Source organism: Oreochromis niloticus, linkage group LG14 (assembly GCF_001858045.2).
Source record: "Oreochromis niloticus isolate F11D_XX linkage group LG14, O_niloticus_UMD_NMBU, whole genome shotgun sequence".
Taxonomy (NCBI): domain Eukaryota; kingdom Metazoa; phylum Chordata; class Actinopteri; order Cichliformes; family Cichlidae; genus Oreochromis; species Oreochromis niloticus.
This window is the reverse complement of record NC_031979.2, coordinates 31,266,440-31,286,907: the sequence shown is the minus strand read 5'-3', so window position 1 is coordinate 31,286,907 and position 20,468 is coordinate 31,266,440. Positions and strand designations below refer to the sequence as shown.

The following is a 20,468-nucleotide window of genomic DNA, read 5'->3' as shown; positions in this document are numbered from 1 at the left end:
GTAGTAAATGAGATAAAATATGTATTATTATATAACAAAAAAACTTGCTGTACGGTGGTTTTATATTTCTGTCAATTAGCAATAAAAGACGGTCCAGAAGAGAGTAGATGGTGACTTCCAACAGCTAAACAGTATTATTTGACACAAAGGTGGCATAATAAGGATGATAAGTTAAGTCTGTTTAAATGTCATCAATTTGCAGTTCAAATATATATTTTCTTTATAAGAATAAGACATATCGTACAGCACAGAGATCTGTAGTCATGCAGTTTTCCACCCCATGTACTCAAGAATCCACTTTCAAATTTTACCTTGGCACTATGCAGGATAACACAGTTTACCTCACTACTTATCACGGCGTGGGTTTAGCTTCTGGACTCTTCCTGTGAGGAAACAGAAAAAAGTGTTAAGGATGCAGAATTTAGCTTCCAAGTACAGCCTGGAGGAGAGATAAGTTAATCCCGAGACAGTGAAGGGGTTGAGAGAATAAAGACGACATGGTCCAGAAAATGGTTCATTAAGGCCTCTGCAGCGCATGTTCGTAACATTTATCAAATACAGCTAAAAATAAAAAAATAAAAAAGGCAGAAACAAGAGCAGAATATTAAAATTCAACATGGATTTATTTGTTTCCACTTTTGCCAGCTAAACAGTGCCACTGGAGATTGTAGTTTGTTTGTGAACGACTTATCGCAACACAGACTTATTCAACTCCCGAGCAGTTAGTGGATGTACGGCAGCTTTTCTGTGTGATTTTTAAAAGCAAAGGCTTTGGGGAAAAAGAAAGCTCTTCATTGGGAAATATGAAAAGAAAAGGATGACACATTGGTCTTTTCAGCTTTTGTTATCTTGTTCTCCCCTTTCAGCATGTTCATTGAACAGGGGTAGGCAGCGATGCCAGCCTAGTGTAGATCACTGTATCATCCTGTCATATCTAGACACCATGTGTTGATCTAAGGTTTCCTTCCTCGCATAAGATGTTTTTTTTTTATTTCAAAGCAGAAAAAAGAGAGAAATTTGCTGAACTAACCCAGGTGTTTAGAATTATACATACCAAGAGGGTTTCTAGCTTTTGTAATACTGGCTTAGGAAATAACAGATGTGATAACCCTCAGCATCCATCTTTTACTAAATACAAAGGTTCTGGTAGGGAGGATTGAGAAATTGAGTCGAGCAGGTAAAAAGATGCGTGAGACGGGCTCATTTCCACCGATGATGACAGTCATTTTTCAGGGCTACAATGTGTCTGGCTGGATACTTACCAGGTCTCTTTGGATCATCTCAGCCTCTAAACCTAATTTGCTAATGACAAGAGAGATGAGAAGCCATAAATGTCATCAGGCTGAAGCAATATATCACAGACTGCAATTATATCCTTTAATATACTGCATTAAATAAAGAAAAAGAAACACTGTATTAGATGATAGAGCGGTAGTAACAGATACTAGTTTAATTAAATACAGTCTGCATACATCTGTGAAGCTGCAGCCTCGCTCATGCCTGTTTCTCTCACATTTCATTGTGATTGATTGTACATTTTCACCTCAACAAGCATGACACATTGTAAGTTTCACTTTTCCTGTGTGTGCTCTATTTACCAGCCAATCATCAGTTGCTTGAAAATTTAACAGATGTAAAAGTCCTTCGACTCCTTCACGCATGACTCATCCTTTACAGGGCGATACCGCTGAAAGACTTACTGATTCAGAGCTTGATTCATTGTGCAGCCCTTGTATTTTAACGTCAGTTCATCGTTTTCTTCTTCTTCTTCTTTTTTTTTGCTTGTATTTACTAAGGTGAAATTCATGAATTAAACTGCACCAGCCACACACAGTAAATCACGGGGCTGTGTGACTGTCCTGTCAGTTTCTCACACCGACGCCTGTGCTCCTCAGAGTGGTTTGTTTTCGCTTCCAGTCATTCCTATTTTTGTTTAGCAGACGTCATCGCCTTCGTGCCTCCCTCTCTAGCCTCAATCCTTGCAGTCTTCTAATGCCTACATTGCCACATTAGGCATAGGCAGTCACAGCTGCGTTCACTTGCACCCGCTCTGTGGCCCCGCCTCCCCCATGCTCCACGCACTCACAAACGTGACACTGAACACACGGCTGATGATTGATGAGCTCAAAACCAGGCTTTGAGCTAGAAAGTAACATTGTTTCATTTGATGAATTCAGTCCGCCATCCTTTTCACTTTCTATTTGTTTGGTTTTTTCTAACAACACTGTTACATCTAGAGCATTTTTATTACTGCATGTGATTAATTCTGTTATTGATAGCTGATGTTATGCAGAAATTGTAAAAATAAGAAACCCCATTGTGGAGTTACTGCTGGTAAACCACTGCATACATAAAAGTCTAAACAGGAAACATGACAGTGTTCATACTTTTGTTCTTGGGCTGAAAATAAACACATGCAATTATCTTAATGATAATTAATAACAATGTTCAGCAAAACCACATGCTTCATGTCACTATTTCACTCTGTCTCTCCTAATGGAATTACTGTTGCAGTGTGTTTGTGTATTATGACTTTGACATAATGAAGCACAAAAGCTCTCTGCAGGTAAAACATGGCTGCATTAATAGAAAAAATAAGTTTGTTGGATGAGAAACCTCAAACATTACTTAGACTTAGGGTGTGCTTTGTTTTGGTAATAACTCGCATTAAAGGTGCCCGATTCAATTTTCTTGTAAACAAACAAAGGTTATATTATGTTCCTGCAAAAACACATCGTTTTTAACTTTGACTAACATTTTCTTCCTTGTAAAATATTTGGTCCATATTTATCAGCTGGCAGTACCTTTGCAAATGCAATTTTTGGTCAGTGGAACAGCTTAAAACTGGCAAGAATGTGTATTGACAGCATGTGCTAAAAAAGGAGGGATAAAGAGCCTTATATAGACACGCACACACACGTGTGTGTATGATTTAAAACATTTAGGTGATGTTTGAACGTTTAAAGCAGATTCAAGTTCCCTCAGTATTAACAGAATGGCATGGAATACAAAAGAATTTGTTTTTCCATGTATCTCTACTGCTCTATGCATTCAGATGGTTTGGGGGTTTTGGCACAGGTTTTGACATATTTGTCTCTCAAATATTCTGCATATGCCTGCCATAAAAAGTCCTGGGTAGTGGAATTTTATTTGTAATGTATAAGCAGGAAAAAAACAGCAATATGCTCCAATGTAGATGAATTATTAAACCGGTACCAGTTAACTTGGTAAAATACCCAAACTATCTGAATGTGTACATACTTGTGGAGGTTAGTGAGATAATATTTGACCAATTACGAAACTACGCACTGACTCTGTACGTATACAACTTTCTTGTGCTGCTCTCCAAATCAACATTTATAGCAAGTCCAGTTAGGCATGTATTTGGCTCATGTGACAGCAAGCTGTGCATACCTGCACACTGTCAAGTAAACCAAAACCATGGAAATCTCTTTGTGTTTTCCTATGAATTTTGTGGTCACCTTTTTTATCACGGTGTTGTTCCCCTCGTCTTCCCTTACTGCTGTCACTGTCTTCAACCATGGCAACAGCCAAAGACTTTCCAGGGCCTACAACAGGTAAATATCCCAGTAGATGATCATTTCAAGCCAGATTTAGAGTGTGTGATCTGGATCTGGCTCTGGGTCAAGACACATCACGGCCTCACCCAGCATGAGCCAAATCATCACCATGCATGGATGCTCGCTCAGTCGTTTTCTCTCCAGCCATGTCACAGGCTGCATAAGTTATCACACAATATGTTTCTATTTTGCTTTGTCTTTGCACACTGAAATGGATGGTTCTCAAAGGACCTCTGCTGAAGATTGTATTTGTGCCAGTATCTATGTATATGATCCTGTGATTACAGTAAATCAAAGTCAAAAAATTCTCTTTCAAATATCTGATCACAGAGCTCTTGAAAAGTATTTGTTCACCATTATTTGTAGATTTGATCTAAGTGCACAATTTCTGTTTGCAGGAATTTAGTTATTTTTCTTTGTAAGGCATTTTGAGTGGGATTGTGTCTAATTAATGCAACATGATTAATGATTAAAGGGTTAAAACAATTTATCTCTCATAATGTAACTGAACATCAGATCAGGCAAAAATATGACAAACGAAATCACCCTTGTCCCTGTGTGCTCTTGAAATGACCTTTTGTTGTTGAATGTAGCAACTTACATCTTATCTCATCTTTTTATGCTGCTTTATTTTAGTTTGTTCCAGAGCAGTAACCACTGTATTTACACGATGAGTACCAAATTGCATTAAAAATGCACCAACCAAGTGTGATATAAAAGATTCCTTATGCTCCTTGCTGACAGTGCTGTACAGATCATTCTATCCATGAACATTCAACCAAATTCAGTTAATTCAGATCCAAAAATCAGTGCCTGCTTGTGAGTTGATGAAACAATCGTGGTGGTCTATTCTGCATGGAGTTTAATAAACTGCATGTTGCACAGCTTCATCCCTCTTTTTTTTTTGAACGTCCCGCACGCTGGGATTTTAAAAATGAGGGTTGCATTCGTTAACAGCAGAGTATAACAAGGTTTGTAGAAACATCGCCGCCATCATTTCCCAGGGTCACTTTGGAAAACTGAGCACAAGCCATAGCCATTCATCAGCTTGAGATAATGAGAGCACACAAGGTGCACAGTAAAGACACAGCCACTCACAGTTTATCACAGGACCGGCACAAAGGCATGCTCCTGCCTGGGAAACCCTCTGTCTGCTTTCTGCCCAGAGGATGCACAGTGTTAAATAACGCTAATTTAAAAACCAAGTCCTGAGCATTATGAAAGTAGTGCTAGGAAAACATGAAAGACAGAAAAAAGGAGGATAATGCCAAGCTTTTGAATTGTATAGAGATTTGTGGTATTTCCGATGATTACTTTTTTTTTCTTTTTTTAACAACTGTTCAGGTACTTCAAAGCAGTCATTTCAGGTTGTTCTAAATCTGACAGAAGCTCATCTGCTACTCTTGTGCTTTGTTCACAAGTGTAAAAGCAACATCTGGATTTTTTCAGGTTATTTGCAGCAAAATACCTGTAATGCTGTTTAATAAACGCCTACAGCTGCATTGACAGTAGAAGCTTGCAGTTGTTAAGTTATCATTCCTCCACTTTTTCTCATCTCCTCTCTCTGTCTGTTGTGTTTCAGATCCTAATGCTTTAGGACAGCATGGACCTGACCACGCTTTAATCGGCGGAGTTGTTGCAGTCGTGGTCTTCATCACCTTGTGTTTGATAATAGTCCTTGGACGATATCTGGCCAGACATAAAGGTAAAAGAGGTCTCCTGAACTGCTCTGAATATCACTTTGCTTGTTTGCAGTAAATGAATATGTCTTGCACTCTCTAGCAGGTGGATAACTTGCTTTTTATGTCTGCAGGGACATATCTAACACACGAGGCCAAAGGAGCAGAGGACGCCCCTGACGCTGACACAGCTATCATCAATGCTGAGGGAAACCATGTGCATGCAGAAGAAAAGAAAGAGTACTTTATTTAGACTTCTTTTTCCTCACTTCTTTCATTTCATGACAACCTTTGACAGCAGATGTGCAATTTTAAGCTGTCTCAGCCTCACTGCATTGTCTTTTTTAATTTATTGTTCTGTCTTTTTTAGAAACCAATCATGCTTAGATATGCTTGTTTTCGAAGCATTCACTAACAAAATAGCCTTCATCTTTTGTAATATAATCCATGTACAATTGGATTATGTCCTTTTCAGTTGTTCTGTGCCTAAATGCTGTACATTCTTCTGCATTTCTTTCATTGCCTGCATTTTTCTCTACTCTTTCTTACGTTACCTGTTATACAACCTTTTGCAGATTTTTAAAATTCAGAAGCAACAACAATAATGTTGTGCTCCAACTCAACTCTCAGTATTTGAAAAGATTTTTCTGTAGGAGCAAAATATGTTAAATACATCAGTTTTTAAGGATTACATGATTGGCTTGGATGTTTCGCGGAGCTAACCCTCCTCAGACATGCCGCACACGTTTAAAGCATCTTAAAACAGATCAGATACTTTAACAAACACAAAGCAGAAGCACAATCTGAGTGATTGTCTCTAGATGAAATAATCGCCCTCTTAGCATTGTCTGTATATTCCTACACTGATTTATTTTTCCTTTTTGCTTACACTGTTGATTTATAACCAACAAAGAACAAGTTAGAAAATTAAAGCACAAAGTCTGAGGACTATTACAGAGGGGAAAAAACATCAACTGGTTTTTGTCTCAGGATTCAATATGAGTCTAGATGGAGAGATCGTGTCAGACATGTGATGAAGACTTCAGTTCAATCGCAGTTATTGTCGTGGATGAAGAACTTTTCCTTTTTGTTGGCTATTTGTTGTAATATCCAAACTGAATGAGTGGAACCTTGTGTCGGTTCATTATTTATGTTGAATTTTATTGAACAACTATGCTAAATGTGTGGATATTGCTGTAAAATACTTTGCTAACGTGAATATTAGTGACCAATATTGTTGAATCTTGGGATCCCTGACACATTACACTTTGTATATTAGCATATACAGCATTTAAGGTACTTCACAGATCTTTCATGTTTTTCAATTTCTTTCCAATTTTGTTTTGCCTGAAGGCATGTAAATAATATGTAAGTATTCAATTTTAGTAAAAGGCAGAAAAACTCTGGTTATAGCCTTTAATTTCAGGTCATATCAGTTCCAGTCACTTCGAGGACAGCGTTTTCACATTTTTGAAGATTTCTTCAAACAGGGATTCTAATGAAATGCTTAAAATGTTACAAAAAAAAATCTGGGTAAAAATATATGTATTTATTATTATGACTGATTGACTTTCTTATATGATACTATATTGATTGATATTATTGCTGTTATTATGAAGTAGTTGTCTGACATTAACTTTTCCATTTTTATTTCTGTAAGTTCTCATAAAAGAACAGTACAAGGATCACCGTTATGGCCTTTGAGTTTGCTGCAAACAGTACTAATGACATGTTTAGGCATTGGTGAATCAAACATCCCCTCACTGTATATAATCACTGTATCAAAGACATTGAACCACATTGCCAATGCTCATACATGTTATTTTGTTAGTTCAGTATGATGCTATAAATAACTCATTTTGTACAAAGATTTAAATTGCTGTAATTAATTTGCTTTTTATGGGGGATGTGTGAGGTTTGCTTTTTTTCACAGTATTGAATATTCATTTTTCAACTATGCCACTGTAAAATGAAAAAAAAAAAAAGATGCGAAAAAAGAGAGATGAAGTGCGGATTAAAAAATGAACAACTTGAAAGTTGTCCTTTTGTTGTTACTAAATTTGCACTTTGAAGCGCCTCGCCTTGATGAGTTGGAGCGCTATTACCTGCAGTCAGTGAATCAGTCCACATAGCTGCCGCTAAGAGAGAGAAGCATATGTGGTAGGCAGTGCTATGACTTAAGTTGCACTCTAATTGTTATTCTATACAACTGTTAAGTATTACTTGCCTTTAGTGTTAATAATATATGCAAAGTGTCTGACTTGTAGAAAGATTAAAAATCCATGAAGCTCCTCAGGAAGATTGCCCGAGGCATTTAGCTTCCACTCATGATTTGTGCATTAATACAGGGCGACAAAAGGAACACTCGAGTCTTCCCAAATTCCTCCGTGTCTCAGTGGACCTGAGTTTGTTATGCTTCAAGTGGCTTCAGGAAGCTACTCGCAGACACCCACACAGCAGGCTGCTGTTGCCCTTGTTTTAACAAATTAGACAGGCAGTAGGCTGGGTTCGGTCAAGGATACTGAAATGCAGTTGATTGCTTTAAAAGTGAAGAAAAATTATAATATTTGAGATGAAACTTTATTTAAGCCAGTAGCCAGAGAAAGATGAAATAGATATTCCTTTTTTCCTAGTTTTAAGAAGAGTTTAAGAGAGAAGTGTAGAGTTGAAGCATGTGCTGCAGATGTTGTGTTTTACTTTTGTGAAACATAGAAGAGTCGTATAAATCGCAGATATATTAATTGATTGATTGATGTGCGTTACCACCATTCATGTTCACTTAATTACTGGAAACAATCATTTCTGTGGGATAAATATTTACTATGATATACATGAAACCAAATGATATGCTTTTGAAATACCCTGAATATAAGCAACATATATTATTACATATATTCATATTATTTATTTAAATATGGCTCAATGTATATCTGCAGATGAGAATTAAAAATTCAGCACCCCACCAAATTTACACTAAAACAAATTTTCATTTTCATAGCCTACATTGAGTAATATATAACAGACAGCGTGCCATAGCAATTTAAAAAAATACAAGAAGACACCTTTAATGGTCCATTATCACTGCTTCAGTGACACAGATGTACTCTTGAAATGTGAGGACGATACGATAGCCTTGCAAAGATTACTGAGCTCATATTAAATGTCTCAGCATCCTTAAAGGGAGATCTCGTTCCAGGACACAGGACCCAAGTCATTACGATCCTCTATTCTTTAGCTCCCATTGACCTTGAGCATAATGTTGCTTCCCAGCAGACTAATGTTGCTATTATCAACACACTGTCCGACCAACCATCTGCCTGCTTCACACAACGCCCGGCTCCCCCTCTCCTCGCACACAGACGGTTCCCAATGCTCACTTCATAATCATTACCACCAAAAGCCCAGCCAGTTCAAATAAACATCAGCTCCCACTATTGCACCCCTTCACATTATTAAAAGCTCAGTGCTTCATTAAGCTATGTAAATTGAGATAGACTGTCTTGAATAATGCCTGGCAGAAAATAATGCTAAAAATCCATCATCATTTAGTAACTGGATATCAAGAAGGCAAACATTTATGTGCAATAGTAAATTGTGAATTGGGAAATGGATTTTCTCTTTACCCTTGAAATGCGAGACCCATACCCTGGGCAATGTAACAATCACAGCATGACCTCTGAGGAGGCCTTGTAAGTCTTACTAAACTGAAGAAACTGATCCCCACTGTACCCTGTAGGCAGGGTCCATATCAGCTCACAATAAGCGCTTATCATAGCAGAACAGAAGTGTCTGACAAAATTCTTCAGGGACAAACGGATATCTTAAAAACACAACACTTAAACACATTGGGCCTACATACTGATTTTAAATGTCGAACGTTATTCCTTTAGTTAATAGTCATTACAAGTTTCATTTGTGCATTTGTGTGTTATTCATGAGCGTTAAGCTTCTTTTTTTTCGAGTTTTATTATCAAGGCTCTGGAAGAAAAGTAAAGTTTTTACAAAAACATCAGCCCCGCTGCTGTCAACACATTTTTTTGTTGTTTTTTTTCCTTTTCATTACACAATTCTGCTGTAGATTAGTGACAACTGGCAGAACCATTGAAACAAGGGGCATAAAAAGCCCTCCAACCATAGCACAAATAATGGTCCTTCTCTTGGATTAACAGTACAACATTTTATGCAAAAATAACAGTTATTTCACTTGTTTTCACTATCCAAGCATGTAAATTGCCTTGTGTAATTCACGGGGCGATTTGCGTAGGAAGCAAAAGGATAAAAGGATTTCAAAGATGGGGTGTGGTGCAGTATGCTTAACAGAGGTGATGGAGAAGTGTTTGTCCTCTGGATCATGTTTTTAATTACAGATTTAAAAGGTATTAGTGATTCTGCAAAGTAGCCTACTGATTCATGCAAACATTTAGTCAGTGCTGTACTTACAGATAGATATTGCTTTGTAGGACAAACGGTGGGGAAGAGTTAGCTTATAATTGTTGCCCTGCAGCTAAAGGTTTGGTATAAAAGATGAAAAGCAGGATATTTTTCAATATCCTGCTTTTTATTTTCAATCCTTTGAATACAGACTCTGTTATCACTGGCCGTAGAAGCCTGGGATTGCACTGTTTGTGCAAATGGTTTTTGTCTTTGATTGACAGCTCACTCTAATGGAGAATCGGGAAGAATCATAATAGCATGTTTACAGCACTGCTGCTACCTTGGAAAATGGCCCATTGCAGAAAATTCTCACAACGATACAAGCTGTAGTTAATCTCCTAGAACATCATGGATTTGTCAAAATACCCACAGTTAGAATTTTTTAAGGTTTTCTCACACATCTATAAACAGGTTTGCGTTAGTTTTGTAAATATAAAGGGAGTACAGGTTGAGCACAGCTGAGGCTTTCTGCAGCCCCATTTCACTTAACGTTTACACCTCATGAGTATCTGTACTGCATCGGAGAGCTATGGGATATTATCTTGAGATGTGTTTTGCCTAATCATATTTGATGAGATTAAACAGATCACTCACGCTTCTAGTTGTGACAGGGCCGAGTGGAAGTTAGAAGGAGTCAAATGATCTGGAACAAAGAACATGAGCTTGTGTATCCCCCCAGATGCATCACCATGCCATTAGTCTAGATGAATGTGTACAGTCAGACACAATTCCCTTGTTTGCTGCATGAGGGCTTCCACTTTGTGAGGCAGTAGCTCTGCTGTGCGAATCAGGCCACATGCAGGTCCATGGATTGATGACTGAAACAGGGCTACCCACTGTATTTTAAACTCATTCATCCACACTGACTCACATTCTCTGTGGTGCATCTTTAAATAGCCTTCCCTGGGATTGTCTGCCTGCCAGTTGATTAATTCTATATTGCTTGTGCATGTGTGTGCGTGTATTTGGTTTAATTACAACAAACTTTTCTGAATTGTTTAGGTGAAATTTAAATCATGCAGGCACTGGAGAATACACAAGCCAGCCTTGTTCTGGTAAGTCTTTTGGGGCGGGGGGTAGGAGAGGGTTGAAAGAGGAGAGTTTTTGAGTGTTTGGTGGTGGGGTGGTGGGGTGTAGTACTGTACCTGTGGCATAAGGTATGCAATAAATAGCTTGCCATCTGTTTGGATTTGAACACTTGAGATTCTTCCAAGAAACTCACCAGAGACTTAATTAAAGTTGGAATATTAGGAGCGTGAGACTGATGTTCCACTAATAAAATGACAGCTAGAGGAAATTCTTGAATTAGTTTAAAACAGATATTCTTTTTTTTTCTTCAAATTAAAAAAAAGTCTGTGACCTTAAGGGAAGCGTTTAACCTTGTAAATTATTCCAAGATATCATTTTGATGATTTTTTATGATTCTAATCTCCATTTATTAAGGAGGTCTGCTCTTTCCAGCAAATATGCACATTTAATGAAGACACAGGAAATGATGTATGTTCATACAAGTAATATGTTGAATACGGAAGAGCTGCGCTGTTGGCTAAATGAGTTATTAGCCAGTTAATCGGTGGATATTTGTCATGGAAAGATGATGTGCTGTAAGTTTATTGTCTCTTAAAAAAGGGCTACTGCTAAATAAATATTCGATATGCCTCTGAAGGCTTAATATAAATCAGTGAAGTAAATATTTTATCAAAAGCAACAGTGAATAACTTTTCTGAAAACTACACACAAACTATCCAGAACCATTCTCATAACCTTGTGTTGCTCAAACAATGGCTGCACCTCTGTCATTACATACATACTTGTATTGTTCACATCACTGCCATGACAAGAAAATAACTGTGAATTTTTCAGCAATTTTTATGGGCAGGAAAATCCAAAAGCAATGCATAGTCTTTAATTTCATCAAGAGAAGTGGGGTTTTAAAAATGAAAAATGTTCATATTTTTCAACTACCTAATTAAAGAACATATTTGCTATTATACATTTTCACCTGTATATTGCATATTCTAAATTTCTTGTGCAAATTGTAACCCTTTTATAGTAAACACATGATATTAATTAATGCACTATAACATACTGCGGTTCTTACAAACTGTGGTACCTGCAGACTGCCAGCTGCCTGGATGTAGGTGGACATGAGATGTTGGCATCAGCCTCAAGATCCTCCTCTCCCTTCACTGGATGTTCTTTTTTCAGTTAAAGCAATAATACCATAGGACATCAGATTGGATGATTTATTTTTATTTTACACTTAGTTTTCTAGTTTTAAGTCGGAATTTTAATTAACCATGTTGTAATGATGGCAGAACGCGGAGCACATTAAGTTGTGAATGATCTTCAGAGAGTGTGAAATTGGGTGCTTAAGTCAGAAAAGCTTTAATTGTACAGATAGCGGTTTTAAGTGGAGACTATTTTAACTGAAGTACTGTATCTATTGTTTATTTAGAAGCTGTGCAGCCGTACAGAATGCCATTAGTTTTTCTGACTAATGACCCAGCAATCAATTTTACATGTTTAATTTTAGGTTGTTTTTAGGATGCACAAAATCACGGTTATCAATTTGTTCCTTGTTGTCAAATCCACCAGCACAACATCTGTCAATAAAACTTTTGAAAGTTTCCTACAAGGAATACATTCGTCTGAAAAAGAAAGTGCACAATTTTTAAACTCTTATGTATCGGGATGTAAAATAAATAAATCATCTGGTCTATACCAGGTTAAGCCTAACCTTACTGTTTCCATAGGAATGAAGAGGTTGAGTCATCAACAAGTGTGACCACCTCTATAATAGCAGAAGTTTTGGCAGTTTGCTGGGACGGGTTATAAGACCATTTCGACACTATTTAAGGTCCATCATTCTACAGTAATAAAAATAATTCACAACTAGAAAATATTCAAGACAGTTGGCAGTCTTCCCAAGACTGGATGTTCATCCCAATGTGAGACAATGCAATAAACAGGATACTGCAATCCCCAATAAATCCTCAGCAGCTACATTTCAGACTGTGCAGGCCCCAATTAGCATGTCAAAGTTCACGATACTAAGGTTAGAAAAAGGCTGTATAAATATGGCTTGTTTGGAACAGTTGGCAGGAGAAAGAGGGACATGTGAACATGACTTTGGTTTGCAAAGTACCATCTGAACAAGACTTGTAGGACAAGGTTGCCTGAACTGTGACCAAAGTGGAGATTTTTGGCCGTAATGCACAGCTCCACATTTGAAAAGTACAATACACAGAATATTAGCATTAACACTTCATACAAACTATCAACCACAGTAGTATACGGCTAACTTGGGTGTGTTTTGCAGCCTAAGGACCTGGTCACCTTGCAATCATTGAGTCGATTATGAATTCCTCTGTATATCAGAGTATTCCAGAGTAAAATGTGAGGCTTTGGCTGGAATTGGGTTATGCAACAGACCACAACCCTAATGAAATGACCTGGTGAGAGCTTCACATAAACAAACACAATGAACTAAAGCAATGCTGTAAAAAAGAATGGGTCAAAATTCCTTCATAAATGATATAAATCATTTAAATAAACATTTCCTCAAATATAGTGATGCCTAATGTGTAAGAGACTGACAAAATCATGCAGAAAACTACTTTACGTTACTGCTAAACATGGTTCTACTAATTCAAGTATTGCTTCTGCATTTTATCACAGTTTTTGTTAAATAAGTGATGATACAATGCAATATGTCATGTATTTTTTGTTCACCTGAGGTTGTGTTTGAATAATTCTACAACTTAATAAGGACCAGGTTTTTAGAATAGAAAGATGGTATACTATCTTTTTCACATGACTGTGTTTCTCATATTTCCACTAGACGGTGCTTTAATGGAAGGGAGTAATCATGGAAAAAGACATCTGCTACAAATCTGGATCTGTATCAATGCATTTTGCAAAGATAAATCATACCTGAGACTTGGTCGGGAGGCAGCCTAGTACATTTTAAGTGTGTAACATAGCTTGTTTTGATTTACAAGGTGGTAGGTGCTAAATAGCGCATACAAAATGAGTGGAAGGACCAATGAGATATCTAAAGCTTAAATACTTCCAGAGTAGCAACCAGTTGTCTTTATGATGCCAGTCAGCTTGATGGTGGGCCTCAGGGATTACTCCAGACAGACAGCTCAGTAAGACAATTGATTAAATAGTAGTGAGAAGAGAGAAAATGTTTAATTCAGCCATATTTAGTATTCATGGGATGAAGAGCCATACAAGAGTTCACCTTGAGGGGTCATCAGGAGAGCAGGTCCAGAATCCCAAAGAGCAGCTAGGCCAAGTTTCCACATAACATTTGAAAACACAACTGATTGTGTTTTTAATTGCTTTGATTATCAAGTTTACTTTAGCTGAATTGAAAATGGTAATGCAACACGCACTGAATTGACAAACTGATATGCTGTGAAAAGGAGATCAGTTCTTGTGACATTGTGATAGATTTACCAGAACAATAAGTGCTGAACCTCAAGCAGAGGATATAAATTAATATTTTGCACATATTTAATCTCTTTCATCATTACAGGAAACTTAAGCATTCAGAAATATACCATCGATTATCTTACAAAACTCTAGTAAAAGACTACCCAAATAATTTAAGTACATTTCAGTAACTATAATTCACCACTTATTGCATCACATTTATAATATCACAGTAAAACTAATGTTAAGGAAAACACAGTATGTGTCACGCTGCATGTGAACAGTGGATAGTGTGTACAGAACAATGTAATATGACACCGCTATGGTGTACATCTGTTTCAGTACTGCAAAGACTCATAAGCAAAAGTTTGGAAATATTTTACTTCTAAACCTTCTGTTCAGTGTTTTCTGCCTCACACAATTTAAAAGAATACTATTTATACTCGCCTGACTCCTGTGAAAGAGTGCCAGCTACAGACATGATGAAATCCCTGTGTTAAAATACCAAACCATGACGTTAAAAACTAATTCAATTATATGCATGACCAGTTCAATAGACCTACAGAATTGAGTTATTGTCTGAAATGATGGGAAAAAAGAAAAATACTAGTAAATCATGAGTGAATGAAGTGTAAAGTAAAAATTATTTTCACAAAGAGTTGCCAAAAAAAGGCTTCAAGAACAAGGCATAATGGTTACTGCAGTAATCTTCCGAGCTATTTGCTCTTCATCAACAAGAGGTGCATAATGTGAATCTTCAAAGGTATTTTATTATTGCTATAGTGGCTATAGTGAAGGGGGAAATGGTGTAGGGTGAGGCAGGGCCGAAAACAGCATAGTGGAAGCTTTTTTGAAGTCTAGTGTATATACATGCAGTGGGCATCTGTTGTATAACTTCTCTGAATCATAATAAAAAAGCATTATGCACTGCTGTGAAGGCAGAAACATTCAAAATGCCTACAATATTCTTGTTTCTTACTGAATAGGCAGAATTATTGAAATTAAGGCCAGATTTTTGGGTTTCGATTGACAGCTCATTGCATCAAACGCGGGATTTGAATGTATCAGTGAAAAGTCAATATGAGTGATAAGCTTCATGATGAGAACCAGGAGATTCCAGAAATCTTGTCTGAGGGTATGAGAGTCTTCAAAAGCAACACTGATTGATTTTAAGGTTAAAAGTCTGATCATGATTCAGCTTGTAACCGTCGCACTAGAGATAAAAGTACACAGCCATCTCACCAGTAATCTTTGCCATTTAGAGTCTGGTTACCTGCCATTTACTTAATGTGGAAAGTATTAATGCCACAGAAGAATAAAACTCTATGAGGAAAGTAAGTAGAGGGAAATAAATGCCACCAATGTCCGAGCCTTCACCACCTTTGTGTCTGCAGTTTTGTGACACTGATGTTAGAGTCACAGAGGCCCCAGAGAAAGGAAAGTGCCCAATAAATTTGAAGATCTGAAGAACTTTGATCTCTTGAACTGTCTCCTTTACCATCCATCCATCCATTTAATGCCTTTTATCTTGGTCCAGGTTATGGGGGCAGCAGTTTAAGCAGACACTAACACCTCTTTCTCCCCAGCCATCTCCATCGGCTCTTCCGAGGTTACACCAAGGCATTCCCAAGCCAGTTGTGAGATAGAATCTCTTCAGCGTGTGCTGGGTTTCCCCCAGTAGGATACAAAACACATCACTTAGGTGTGATCACCTTACCGTAATGTATTCCTTCCATCCATCTATGTACTTCTGCTTATTCATTTCAGGGTCAGCCGGGGGCTGGAGCCTATCCCAGCTATCATGGGGCAAGAGGCAAGATGCACACTGGACAGGTCACAAGTCTGTCTCAGCACTTTTCATTTCAGTTGATATCACTTCAATTTTATTTATAAAGCATTCATTCTAAGTTGTTTCCTCAAGGTGTTGTAAACTGTAGAAGAGAAAAATCCAAAAATCTGACAATCCCCTATGAGCAAATGCTTGTCGACACTGAGAAAGAAAAACTCCCTGGCAGAACGAGACTCAGTGAGGGGCAGCCATGTGCGTTGATCGGTTCGATGTGAGGGGAAACAAAAAAGAAAAAAGGAGAGCTTAGCTAGGCAAGGGTGAAACACAAACTATGAAAGCAGATAAAAGTTAGGGACATGCAGTAGTGGAACGTAAACACATCAGAAGTGAACTGTGTATCACAAGTCCCAACCAGTTCCCTATGCAGCCTGAGCCTAGAACAGCATAACTAAAAGATGGTTCACTGTCACCTGATCCAGCCCTTCCTATAAGCTTTATCAAAAAGGAAAGGGTGAAGCCAAAGTGGGAGTTGGCCCACAAGAGAGGTGTCTGATAGCTGAAGGATATCCCTCCCATTCTACTTTTAAAACTCTAGGAACCATAAGAAAGCCTGCAGTCTGAGAGCAAAGTGCCCTAGTGGGATAACATGATACTGGGGTCTTTAAGACATAATGCGGATCATTCAGGGCTTTACATGTGAGAATGAGGATTTTAAATTCAATTCTGAATTCAACAGGGAGCTAATGTAGATAAGCTAATATGCGAGAAATGTGATCTTTTTTCCAGTCCCTGTCAGTACTCTCGCTGTAGCATTTTTGGATCAACTGAAGGCATTTCTCCCAGCTCTTAGAACAGCCTGATTAGAAGACATTACATAAACCGAGTCGAGAAGTAACAAATTCAGCATCACTATGAGATGGGATGATTCTAATATCAGCAATACTGTGCAGATGAAATAATGCCGTCTTTCATATTTATTTGGTGTGCACACTGAAGGACATATCGTTGTCAAAAATGCCTCCAAGGTTCCTCACAGCAGAACTGGAAGCCAAGGTAATCCCATCCAGAGTAAGGATCAGGTTAGATACCATGTTTCTAAGAATTTTAGGGCCAAATGAAATAATTTCAGTCCTATCTGAATGTAGAAGTAGAAAATTGCAGGTCACCCAGGTGCATTCAGGTCCACTGGGGCAATTTTTGCTATTTTGCTTTTGTGCACTGCCAGAAGTAAAATGAAGCAATCAAGGTGCGACTGAGAAGACTTGCAGCTTTAATTCAAAGAGCTTGAGAAAAATATTTCCTTTATATTATAGGCTTTACAGCAATTTAAAAATTGTAATTAAATAATTGGAGATTATGTATCGGAATTTCAGGAGCGGGACCACGTCTCCAAACACGCTCCTTCCATCATCTATATAGGTTCCCCCCAGTTCCGCAAACTGTTCATTCTTGTTTACGTGCCCCACCCTCCCTCCCTCCTTGTTCTCAATTCTTTTACTTCTTCACTCCTATTTAGTACATGGGGATCTGCCAGGCCCGGGAGCCGTCGCCAGTCCCCTTCGAGGCCGTTCCCCAAACCACAGCTCAATTCATGTCCAAGCATTCACCTTTACCTACTAAAACGCTGTCAAACCTAAAATGAGGATGTGGGCCCAGCTGGTGAAGTGGACATATATAATGCATCCTATTATATTAGACAAGTTCATTTTAAATCTTGAAATTGTTTTAAGATTTCAGCTGCATACTATTTGTAGCCAATAAATGCCTGAAGTTTAAAACCCACTGGAAACACAAAATGCATTTTCCTACCTTGAAATGCTTCATGGGGTATTTCTTGCAGTTTCCTTCAGCTGCTGCTTGTTTATCAACAAAAAATTTCCAATTTTGCATTACCTTCAATAATGTTTGTTTCAAATAGATTTTGAAAGACTAATATTCAAAAGATCATTTTAATTTGTCCACAAGAACATTCCCTCAAGTTTTTAAAAATGTCTATTTATTTTTGAATAATCACTAAAAGTGAAATAAATGGTGAATGCAATAATATTGTAAAACCCCTTGACTTTAAATCACATCTTGATTGCTTCATTTAAAAATCCTTTGTGATAGTCACAGAGGCATAATTGCAAAAATTGTGTCCTTGTCCTAAAATCAATGGACCCCACTGTAGCTACACAGTGCAGTGTGACTGTTACTGTGACAGACAGTGATATTTCCCATTGCTTTGATTCTGTACTCCTGAGACAATCTGAAATAATGACTTAGCTGTGCTGACTTGCAGCTTCAACAGTGCATTGTGTACACAAACTAGATATCTTGGCCCTTAAAGGATTTCACACAGGAAATTGCATAGTGGAGATGGCAAGCCACTTAGATCTTGATGAATCTCATATCACATGACAAGCCTAAACAACAGTCACGCTCCTATGGTAATAGCTGCATAACAGTGTTGTGTGCCTCATTCCTTGATCGTTTATTTTTTTGGTTTTATTTTTTCATAAATGTTTGTCGGTGTTTGTGTTACAATTGGCCTGCCAGAGATTTACTGCATACACCATTTCCCTTTTTGAACAAGTCCCCACAACATTGCTTGAAGTAGGGATTTGATAATTGCAAAGCTACAATATAATATTCGCTAGATCATATACTTATACTTATACATATACTTTTATGTGACAAAGAATTTGAACTCAAATATTTTGTAAGTTTATCACAGTTGCCTGTATCTTTAGGTGCATCTAAAAATGTGCATATAGTGGTCATTAGAAGGTTGCAAACCCTTTATAGTTGTTTTAATATATTTCATAAGTATAACCTTTAACATAATTACATTTTCACACAAGTACTGATAGTAGTCGAAGAGAAGTAAATTAAAGAAATAATACATTGTTCTTATTGAGAACAATGATAAAACATTACATATGCGTGAGCAGCAAATGTGTGAATCTCAGGTATAAGGACTTAATTTGAAGGTGAAAGTCAGGTATTCAATCAATGGGATGACAATGAGTGTAAGATGGCACTCGGATTTATTTAAAGAACAGGGATCTATTAAAGTCTGATTCATAACACATTTTGGAAAGTGTTCAGTGACAAAAAAGGTGACTTCTGAGGACCTGAGAAAAATCATTGAATCCACAGACAGACAGATACAAATGGATGGGATTCAAGATCACCATTTCCTTTCCCAGAGTGTTCAACTATATCAAAGATCACTCTGAGAGTTCACAAAGGAATCCAAAGTGTCTCAGAGGGCAGGTTTCTCATCTATTTCACTGAATAGCAGTTAAATTCACACAGACATTACAAAAGCCCAGTATTACAGACATAGGTGGTTACTAAACTTATTTCATATTCCAATATATGGAATAAGATGTAACAAGAGTTACATTTACAACATAAACCATGATCCTTTGATATGACACTTTGCAATTACATTACTTGAAGTTGTATGAAAGCCCTCCTTCACACCTGTTTTAGCTAAGAAATGTCAGCTTTGTTATTTGGTTTGATATGTGCATTTTTCCCATCCAGCCCTCAACCAAATGCTGGATCCTTAACTTGGTGCCCGGTCACCAAAACACTGAGAAATCCTGCTCTATTAAACTAAAGGCCTCTCTCACATTGGCTAGGAGGAGAACAGTAAACAGAAATGGTGTGCATGGGAGCAAGGAGAACATTGCTGCCATTCTCTGCTTTATTAAGGATCACATGGGACATCCAGAGGGCTGTTGGAACAATAGTTCGCTGATGAATATGACCAAATTTGAACTTCGAGAGGTGTCTGAAGACAGGAAAATCCAGTTGTAGTAGAATCACAGTCTTGGCTAGGATGACCGGACATCATTGACGAAACAGTAAGATCTGGACTGCACCACTGTGAATCAAATCTCAAGAGAAAGTGGGTCACGCAGCAAGACACCGACCCATGCAATTCAGTCTCCCAAGGAATGCTTAAAGAGGAATAAAGTTAATGTTCTGGAGCAGCCAACTCAAAGTCCTGACCTTTACCAAACAGAAGTGTTATGGAAGGACATGAAGCAAGCAGTTCATGTGAGGAAACCTACTAACATATAAGATGAAGCTGCTCTGTACAAGAGACAGGCTAAAATTCCTTTAAGCTCGTGCTGATCTACAGTTACATTCAGTTGCAAAGGGGGTCCCACCAGATACTATAACCAAAGACTTAGATGATTTTGGCAGTCACAGATATGTATTAATGGATCATTTTACTCAATAAAAAAGACCAAGCTTAATATTTTTTATGTAAAAAATATTATTTGTGCTTCTATTTATGCTTTCTTATTCTTTACTAATCACTGGACTGCTCTCTCTATCTACCAGTAGGTAAAAAGGTAAGGAATCCACAGGTTAGTACAATCTACAGCAAGAAGGAAGTTAGTATTGACTTAGTGAACATGTGTTAATGATTTGCACTAGAGCTGCAGTACAGGTCAATAACAGTTTTCCACTCCCTAAGATCTTAATTGTAACAATGAACTATTACAAACACATTTACTAAGTTTCAGCTTGCAGGTAGAA

At 37.6% G+C, this 20,468-nt stretch overlaps 1 protein-coding gene across 3 annotated transcripts in view; it reads left to right on the top strand.

Moving 5' to 3' along the window:
- Positions 1–7,296, top strand: part of LOC100695412 (cell adhesion molecule 2) — a 141,173-nt gene extending 133,877 nt beyond the window's left edge. For 2 of the 3 annotated variants that reach the window (XM_025898412.1, XM_005455043.3), the window contains 3 exons: positions 3,552–3,578; positions 5,164–5,286; positions 5,395–7,296. In XM_025898412.1, the coding sequence (XP_025754197.1) occupies positions 3,552–3,578; positions 5,164–5,286; positions 5,395–5,513 (269 nt within the window). In that variant the 3' untranslated portion in view covers positions 5,514–7,296. The remainder of the gene's footprint in view (positions 1–3,551; positions 3,579–5,163; positions 5,287–5,394) is intronic. The other variant, XM_005455044.3, reaches the window with a different exon arrangement.
- Positions 7,297–20,468: the final 13,172 nt, after the last annotated feature.